The 9,133-nt window shown below is 64.2% G+C and overlaps 3 protein-coding genes across 3 annotated transcripts in view; 2 read left to right on the forward strand and 1 right to left on the reverse strand.

The window, feature by feature from the left end:
• Nucleotides 1-1,609: 1,609 nt before the first annotated feature.
• MNEG_1617 (hypothetical protein) lies at nucleotides 1,610-4,143 on the forward strand (the record flags this gene model as incomplete). Its single annotated transcript, XM_014049900.1, has 6 exons — nucleotides 1,610-1,704; nucleotides 1,976-2,254; nucleotides 2,447-2,529; nucleotides 2,888-3,242; nucleotides 3,488-3,559; nucleotides 3,997-4,143. Coding segments are annotated over 6 exons (1,031 nt in total), but the record flags the coding sequence as incomplete, so codon positions are not given.
• A 1,933-nt stretch (nucleotides 4,144-6,076) lies between these two features.
• MNEG_1618 (hypothetical protein) lies at nucleotides 6,077-7,107 on the forward strand (the record flags this gene model as incomplete). Its single annotated transcript, XM_014049901.1, has 2 exons — nucleotides 6,077-6,493; nucleotides 6,664-7,107. 2 exons carry the CDS (start codon nucleotides 6,077-6,079, stop codon nucleotides 7,105-7,107), a joined length of 861 nt encoding a protein of 286 aa, XP_013905355.1.
• A 1,386-nt stretch (nucleotides 7,108-8,493) lies between these two features.
• The window catches only part of MNEG_1619 (hypothetical protein), a gene marked incomplete at both ends in the record, with an annotated part of 4,637 nt that continues 3,997 nt past the window's right edge, over nucleotides 8,494-9,133 (reverse strand). Inside the window, 2 exons of the mRNA XM_014049902.1 lie at nucleotides 8,494-8,571; nucleotides 8,867-8,974. Of these exons, the coding sequence (XP_013905356.1) occupies nucleotides 8,494-8,571; nucleotides 8,867-8,974 (186 nt within the window). The remainder of the gene's footprint in view (nucleotides 8,572-8,866; nucleotides 8,975-9,133) is intronic.

Below are 9,133 nucleotides of genomic sequence, written 5' to 3' on the forward strand. Positions count from 1 at the left end.
CCTCTCCTGTTCTCTTTGCCGCTCCAAGACAACGCAGGCGCCAGGCGCCGCGCCTGTGCCTAACCCCCACCTGCAGGCTCAGCAGCGCCGTCTTGAGCGTGAGCGCGGGGCTCCACTGGTCTTTGAGGATGTCGAGGCAGATGGCGCCCGACGCGCTGCTCACGTTGGGGTGCCAGACGCGCGTCACGAAGCGCATCTTGGGGGGCACAAAGGGGTACTGGTCGTCCAGCTGGATGTCGACCTTGGGTGAGGGTGAGTCAGCGCGAGGATGAGTCGATGAGGCATACAATGAGTCAGCCGCACGTACAAGTCCAGGGTCTAGAAGGGCCTCGGGGGCGGGATTCCAGGGATGAGGCATATGCGCAGGGGACTTTGTGGCTGGCGGGCGGTGCAGCGTGAGCTGCTGTGGATCGGTGGGGCGGGGCGCGTCGGGCACGCCCGCGCGGGTCGTGCGGCTGCTGGTGGGGCAGGCGGCGGTGCCAGCCGCCGCTGCAGCTGTGGGCGAGCGTGAAGGCCGCCAAGCAATGCGCCCCTCGAACCATTTGACTGATCCGTTCCAACGCCGCAGCAACACCAGGTAGCACACCTCAACTCAGCATGGCGGCGCGCCTATAAACTCTACCCGCCGCGGCCGCCGAATTCCCCCTGATAGCAAGAACGCTGCATCGCACAACCCTGCACCCGCACCTTGAAAACCCCGCCGTCGTAGGGCGTGTCCTTGGGCCCCGGCACGCTGCCCACCAGCCGCTGGAGGTTGTCCCCAACAACCTCCACAACCACGCCGGACGCCTTGTCATTGTCGATCTCCCTCAGCTCCTTCTGGATGCGCCCAAAGTCCACCATGGTCCCCCGCGCGGCGCCGCGCCGACGCGGTGATGCACAAGCTATCCGAGGCCCGCCGCCCGCGTGTTCTGGCGGGAGGGATGACTCTCCCAGGGCCAGGGCGCCGCGAGCGCGCGCGCTTGGCCAGCGACGGTCTGAGCGATGCAGCAGGAATACACGACCACCGGGGTCCCACGGGGTTTGCGGGATTTAGGCTTGACGCGCCCCTGCGACCGCGCCTGGCGGATTTGGCGGATGCACACACGTACACGCTGGTGTGGCGCTTGCCGCGCTGGTCGTCAGCGGCGCCACGGCCTTCAAAGGCGAGTGATCGCACAGCTAAGCGCTACAGACTGCCGAATAGCAGGTCCGTCAAGGAGCTGGCGCGAACGGGTGGGCCGATGATCTCGCTAGATACAAATCGACTACGTGGGCCTACAATGATGTGCGCTCCCGTGATAATAGTATTACGACGGTCGCCACTCTCAGCGGTACTGTATCGAGTGTAGAGATGGGGCTGACTGTTCGTCACAATCATATGACAATGGTGATAGCCTTGTTCGCTTAAGTTTCATTATGGCCTGCTCAGTCTCTGTGGTATAACTCAACTGTACAGTGCCCACAGATCACCTGATCGACATGAACACGACCCACCTGGGCACGCGTGCTCACAGTCTTAATGGCGGCGCGATCGCAAGACAAAGCGCTTCCATACGCGCCACCTGGCTCAGCGCCGCATTGACGCGCCCACGATGCGGGAGGGCGCCCCACCACGCCGCACGTGCAGCATCGCCAGCAGGCAGCGGGGACGATTGGCTGGACAGCGAGTCACTGGTGTCCCTGCCGATCTTCGCGCTGCCCACGTGTCTGCACCCTGGTCAGGTGAGTGGCGCTCTGCGTGGCACCCAGACTGGGTCAGGCGCCTTGTCGGCCATCACGTCATCACCCCGTCTCTTCACGGGCACATGCGCATGCAACGTGCTGGGAGGCATGCAGCAGCCCGCATGGCCGTCCATTTTGTAATGCTTGCGGTCAGGCTGCCGATGCTGCGGATGCGTTTCTGCAAATACGTCCGCACCGGATTCGGCTCCCGGGGCCAGTGAGCGCCGTCCCACTCGGCCCCCCTCGCCCCACCCCCCCCTTATCATTTCAGACCGGAGCGGTCCGAGTGTTCGAGCCGCGGTACCTCACTCTATTCCGAGACCAGCAGCGGCAGCGGCAGGAGGCCGCGCTGGCGGCCGCGGACCCAAACAACCAGCCCGCAGCCGAGCGCCGCGCGCCGCCGGCGCCGCCTGCGCTGCGGTTCGGCCACGTGCTCGCCCCCGACGCGGCGCCGCCGGCGCTGCTGGAGGGGTCGGTCGGGGGTCTACCAAGCGTGGGCGTGTACGCGCGGGTGACCAAAGTGGATGAGGTCCAAGACGGCACCCTGCTGGTGAGAGGGGCGTCGGTTCTCCCTACAACGCTCGCAGGCCTGGCAAGGGCGGGAGTATGTCACTCAACTTCGGATGTGTGGAAACACCGTTATTGGCCGGTTCGCATGCAATGACAGTGGCTTGAAGCGCGGCTCCGCAGCTGTCAATGAATTCCGCGCGCGGCGCCCCGTTTCCCCCCTTATTCCCGCCAGGTGCACTATGAGGGTGCGCGGCGCTTCAAGCTGCTCGCCGTGGACCGGGATCAGGCGCCCTACCCCGTGGCGGCGGTGCAGTGGTGAGGCGCCGGGCCGAACGGTTGTCAGCGGCAGCGGGCGGGGCTCAGCCGCAGCACGCACGTGCTGCACGTGAGACCTGTTGGTATCCGTCAGCTGAGGTCGGGTGTGCTTCTTGTGCGCGAGTGTGGGGAGGGACGGTAGTGTAAGGGGCTAGATGCTGCTGCATAAGCGGCATTGTTGTCGCTACTACTGGCTCAGGTTGCAGCACCAGTGCGTCTGGAAAACTTCATGCCCATGGCTCTGCTGGCCGACCCCAGGCTCGACCCCCGGCATGAGCCATCTGGGATGTGTAGAGCCCTGCCTGCATTTCACCCAACTCTCACCTGGCGACTCCCTCAAACCCAACCCCCCGGCAAGGTACGATGACGACACCGCCTCGCGAGCCCCCCAGGCGCGCGCTGACGTGGACGCCCTGGAGCGCGACGTATTCAAATCCCTCGCAGAGGTCCAGCGGCTCTCACAGCGCCTGGGCCCCAGCCCCAGCGGCGCGGCATCGGGCAGCGGCGGCGGCGGCGGCGGCGGCGAGCTGCTGCCGCCGGAGGTCGCGCGGTTCGCGCCGCCGCCGCCGCCGCCGGCCGGCGGGCGCAGCACCGCGGACTACCTGCGGGCGGCGGGCGTGCCGGCGGGCGAGGCGATCGCGGTGTGGCAGCGGCACGGCAGCGTGTACGGCACGCCGGCGGCGCCGAAGAACAGCGCGGCAGACCCCTACGAGGTGTGTGCGGCTGGCGCCGCGGCCGCTGCGCAGTGCGGGGCCTGGGCGTGCGCCAGCACCAGGGTGGCTTCGCCTCCAGCAGTGCTTGCAGAGGGGCCCATACTTGGCCGCAAACAGTGTTTGCCATGAGCAAGCCCAGGCCGCCACATTCTGTTTGCTGGCATATGTGACAGCGTGCTGACTCGTCCACGCTCATGCCACGTTTTCCTCCCGCTGGCTTTGCCTGGCTCCTTCAACTGCTGCAGCACCTGCGGGAGAAGGTTGGCAAGGAGCGCCGTCAGGAGCTCTTCTCGTTTGCGGCGGCCAACTGCCTTGAGGTGAGGCCTCGGAGTTGTGGGTGTGTGTTTGTGTGTGTGTGTGTGGGGGGGGGGGGCTTGGAGGACAGCCAAATGCGACTTGCAGGCTGGCGCATGCGGGCGCTCATCACAAGCCTGGGCTGAGCTCTCCTGAGCTGTGTTGTGTGTCACGCTTGAAAGGCGTTCGCGCCGCCAGCCGACCCGTCGTCAGGTAAAAGCGCGTCCCTACCCTGCCTCGACCCTCGTCACCGTCGGGCAACGCAAGGTCCTGGCTTACTCGTGATGCAATCCTCCTCTTACCCTGCGACTGCCATCCCCGCCCCTCCTCCCTGCGCCGCACCCAGTCGCGCCCTCCTCTCCTCAAACCCCTCTCCCCCAAGCCCCAAAGCCACCCCCATCCCTTGAACCCCACCCTCCACCCAACCAAATCAAATTTGAACCCACCCCACTGCTTACAGCTGGGCCTGGTGGAGCGCCTGGCTCTGCTGCTCAGCCAGGACACGGCAGCACGCCTGGCCTACGTGGCGGCCGCGACGAGGCCCTACCTGTCAGACCTCGCTGCCAGGGTGGCGGTCAAGGGGGCGGTTGGCGGCGGCGGCTCCTAGCTTCCTTCCTGCTGACGAGCTGCTCGGGTTTGCTCGGCTTGATTGCAGGGTACAGCTGTGGGGCAATTGACGTAGCAAAGGTTGTCACCGCTGTGTATATTTGCACGCAGAGTTTTTGTGCCGGGGGAGGTCATGGTTATGGGCACAAAGGGAGAGCTTGTACAAGTGTACATTACTACATGGGTGCAAGCGCGGAATGCGCACCAGTGCCCGCTGCGCTGGGCGTGCGCTGCACTCCTCCGCACTGCTGGCACTGACGTGTTTTATGAGTGTCACATTGACAGTGGTCCTTGGTAGGATGCGCATGCGTGTGTTCGCACACGCGCGTGCTGTATGGAGGCTCAGGTTGCCGGTGTCACCCCTCGCGGCTGACAAGTGGTCACAGTGCAGGGTGAACCTCATGTGTGATTGGGCACCGTCCGAACTTGCCAGTAAACGAACAATTCCACTACTTATGTAAGCAGTGCTCAGTTTGGGCAGACCTTGAGCAATTGCTGCAACACGTCTGCACTTTGGGCACTACTTCAGCAGCTACGATAACTGTCGTCGTGCGGTGCAGTGGTTTGCGTCAGCCAGGGAACGTGGTGATGTGCGTGAAGAAGTGCTCCGCATGTCGAAGCCCTTGCGCCTGACATGCAGGGCAACACAGGTCCTATGCATGTCCCGCTCTCACCATGTCATGCTGTGAGAGTGTCCGCGTCATAGAACCGTTGGGCTGAGGGAGCGGGCGACACCTGCCACTGGGGCAGCGGCGGGTGGCCAGGGGCCAGGCGTAGCAGGACAGCCGGGCGGCTTGGTAGCTGGCTTATGGCATCTGTCTGCTTTGTGGAACAGACAAGGGTTGTTGGCCAGCTGCTCTATGGCGTTCGAGTTCCGACTCGAACGCCGTTGGCCTCTTGTACGTTGCTTGCTTCCCCGAGATCATGTGGCATACAACCGCCACTTGACGGCAGTGTTGTCCGTCATGCTTTAGCGCCACCCGAGCTTTCCTCTGATCTGCCGGAAGCTCTGCTCGCGGTGAAACCGACTGCTCGTCTGGGACTTGTGGGCTGTGTGGTCAACTCGTCTCCTGGGTCGCGCGACAGTCAGAAGGGGCACACGGACGACTGGCTGTGCGATCAAGGTCAGTTGTGGGAGGGACCATTCGGGCTAGCATTCGTCTTGACTAGCTGCAGTGAGGTCTTTGAGTAGTTTAGGACCATGAGTGCGTCGCTGCCTAGCAGCGCGCTCACCTGAGGGTTGTAGATTCTGTGAGGCTGTGACTAGGGCCGTGGCCAGTCATGCCGTTCTGCAGCTGTTGGTGCGGTGTGTTTCCAGCGCCGCCCAGGCAGCATCAGGGGTTTCCCATGCACTCTACTTGAGGACTGCGCCGGGCTGTGACTGAGGGGGCCATTGTGGCTTGCCACACAGGTCCGCATCCAGCCCTCTCACACACACTCTCACTGTACGACCCTTTCACCCTCCTCCTGGCTTCACATCTGTCCTGCTCTCCCCCACCACCTCCAGACAGGAGCCGACCGCACAACACGCTTGTTTCAGAGTCACTTTTGGCACCTGGATAAACGCGCAACAGAGACAGGGTGCACCCAACCCCTGCTCTGAAGTAAGACGCCCCACCCTGGTGCAACAGGGACAGGGTAAAACAAACCCCTGCCCTGACGTAAGCCACCCAGCCATGTACGGCAAAGACAGGTCTCGCTACCACCCCTACCCGGGCGGCCGTCAGGGCCGGCATGGCGGAGGCGACGGCCGCAATAGCCGCGCCGCTGAGGCGGGAGGCGTGTACGTCCCCCTTAGTGCGACCCCACAGGAAGCCGCCGCTGCCGTGGCAGCTGCGCGGCAGGCGCAGGCTGCCCAGCGGGACGAGGTCACGCGCGCGGCCGCCAGGTCCCGTGCGTTCAGCGTGGCCAACGCAGCACGCGGAAAGCTCACAATGGCGTTCACGCTGCCGGTCGCGGCCCCATTCAGGGCCATGCAGCTGCACGGGAGTGACGCGTACCCCGATCACCTGACGCATGCTGATGCAACCCGCTTCGCCTCGGCTGCAATTCTGGAGCTTTATGATATCCTCAACGCCTGCGGGCTCGGTGACCGCATCGACATTCTATTTGATGCCGGCCACACGCTGCGCCGCCTGGCCGACTGGTCGCAGCTGCAGGCTGCCGCGGAGGCGATCAAGGCCGCGCAGCATGGCGGGCAGCCGGCCCCAGGGCAGCAGGGCGACTGGCAGCAGCAGTCGTCCGCGGCGGTGGCCCGTTTCGGCCCTGGCGGTGACCGCTCCGCCACGCTTCGCGCCATGCTCAAAGACGCCATCCTTCTCGCCTCCGCAGAGCTCCTCTCCGGCCTGCAGGTGGACGGCACCAGTGCCGCAGTGTCTAAGCTGAGCGCCGTGGTGGCAGACTTCAACGCGCGCCGCCATGCGGCCATGCAGGACGAGCGCCAGCGGCGCGAGGATGAGATTGACAGGCTCAAAGCTGCTCATACGTGGTGTCTGCTGAGCTTTCCGACACACAGACGCAGCTCGCCGCGGCCACCGCGCTGCTGGCACGGCACGGCGTCAACGTGGCCGCGCCTGACCTGCTGCAGCAGGGCCGCCGTTTGCAGGAGTCCGCGCAGGCGCTCGCGTCGGCGCAGCAGGAGCTGGCTCAGCAGCGGCGCGCGGCGGCAGAGGGGCAGGCCGCCGTCATGAGGCTTTATCAGCAGGTGAGCGCAGGGGCGGCCGAGCTGCAGAAGCAGGCCGTGGCACTTGCCAAGGCCAATGCGGCGGTGCAGGCGCTCAAGAGGGCGCTCGTGGACAGGGGCATGAGCGCTGCGGAGGTGGACGCCCTGGTGGCACACTCGCAGCACAACGGCGGGGCCGCAGAGCTGCCAAGCACTCGGGAGGGACCAGCTGCCCCGCATGACGCATCGCACCTGGCGGCGTCGCGTGGTTGCTCTCGCTCACCACAGAGTCCCGCTGAGTAGGGTGCTGCACGCTTTGCGTGACCTTCGCCGACTGGTGTTGGCAGTGATTTCCAATTAGGTTCTCCACCTGTTCGGCTGGCTCGTTCCTTCGCCCTAGGACCTTATCTTTATCTGCCCAATAGTCTGTTGCGTTCTCGTTGTCCTCGTTGTTGTGCTTTGATTTGTTGACCTGGTAATCTTTGCTCTTGCCCCTGGTAATTCAAAGCTGAAACCTCGGCGCCAACGACAAACGGAAGAAACGGCAGAGTCGCGGCGTTCGGGCAGCAGGCCTCCCACTTGGGCCACAGCTGGTCAGTCAGGGAGTGCTTTGCCGATCAGCATCCGCAGCACCCAGATAAGCAGGTCCCGCTTTCTTGAGCACTCGCATGGCTCCCGCCAGCCCCGTTGCCCCAGATGTACAGATGCCGGATCGCGGCCCGGTATGCAGGGCCCTGACGGTGCCCCAGGGCACCGACACAGCACCGGGGGGGCTGACCACAGCGTCTTACCGGGAAGGGGCGCGTTGCCAGGTCCTTCATGCGTCAGCTGGCCCTCTTCTAGGTGCACCAAGCTGTTCAGACTGTGAAAAGATCCAAAGTGAAAACACCGTAATGTGTCCCGAGTTGGCAGCCGACACCTGCCGGACCACGGCGGCACAATCTGTGTCAGTGCCCAGCCAGGCAGTTGCCAAACCTTGCAACGAGTCTGTTGGGCTGTGTGTCGCAATGTTGCGGTGCCACGGCAGCATAGCCTCCTGGTGCCTTGGGTGCGGACTGCAATCACAATACGTGGTATTGCTCTGTACGACTGAACCCTGGCAAATCAAGGTCCAAGCACATCAATTTACTCGGTGTGGTTGCCAGATCGTCTTCATGATGCGTACCCAGTTGTCTTTTAATGCTGTTCTTGCACCTCAAACAATGGTAACATGCGCCAAACAAAGGATACACCTCCAACGAAATGTGTGCGAGACCTCCCCTGCTTGAACCCACGACAATGCGCCAAAACTGCCGACACACACGCACACGTGCGCAACATACAAAGCACAGGAGTTTGCCTCCCCTAAAACTTCAATGCAGTCAAAAGTCCTAAAGCTGTATCTAGCGTACTTGGGTCAAAACCTGCGCTGGCGCCTTGGCAGCTGCACGCCTGCACCCTTGCCACGGTGCAGGCCCTCTCAGCCGCACTGCCTGCTGGGCCACGGGGACCAAAAGCATGGTGAAAGCTTGGACCAACAAGGAGCAGGCGGCAAGCCTGGCGCCGCGACCAAAACCCACCAAGCACCAAAGTCACATGGCGCTCCGGAGTGCTGGGCGCCGACGGGGCGCCGTGCTGCTGTCGCTGCTGCAGTGGCGTTTTGCGGGGACGCATGGTCGTATGTCTTGAGCCCTGTGCAGCCGCCTGGGCTCAGATGAGGTCTGGCTGGTTGATGGCCGTCTTCAGCCGGTTCCAGCGGCGGCCGGTGGGGTTGACCTTCCGGGGCGCCTGCGCGGGCAGCAGGCCGTATCAGGGAGTTGGGGTTGCGGGGGACGTTCCCAGAGTTGGGCACGCTGGCTGGATGCGCGTGCCAGCCTGAGCGGCCCAAAAATCGGAGGCGTGCCGTGAAAAATAACAGGCAGCTGCCCGGGACGGCTGTCAGCATGCGGCTGGCAGCTCAAGTCCTTAACCCACACCGAAGTGCAGCGGGGGTTCTTGTCAGTAGGCGCACGACCGGCCTCCCGCTCGGAGTTGTCGCTCCTCTGCAGGGGCGATCTGGCCGCCCTCGCCTCCCGCGGCCTACCTGTATAATGGTCTCGATGGGGAGGTACACGTAGTGGGTGTTGACCAGGCCCGTGGTGAAGCCCGTGAAGCCGCCAAAAGCGCCGTGCACCGCGCCCTGGCCCAACACCTGCCACGGGGGTCAGCCGTTCAAGGGAGGAAGGGAGCGGGGTGAGGGGAGGCGGCGCAGGAGGGGGGAAGGCGGGCGGGAGGGGAGTGACATGAGCTGAAGAAGCGTGGCCAGCAGGACCGCAGAACATGGGGGGCTTCATGGAAGGGCCAGCAGAGG

This window comes from Monoraphidium neglectum (assembly GCF_000611645.1).
Source record: "Monoraphidium neglectum strain SAG 48.87 unplaced genomic scaffold scaffold00166, whole genome shotgun sequence".
In the NCBI taxonomy this organism is placed as follows: Eukaryota; Viridiplantae; Chlorophyta; class Chlorophyceae; order Sphaeropleales; family Selenastraceae; genus Monoraphidium; species Monoraphidium neglectum.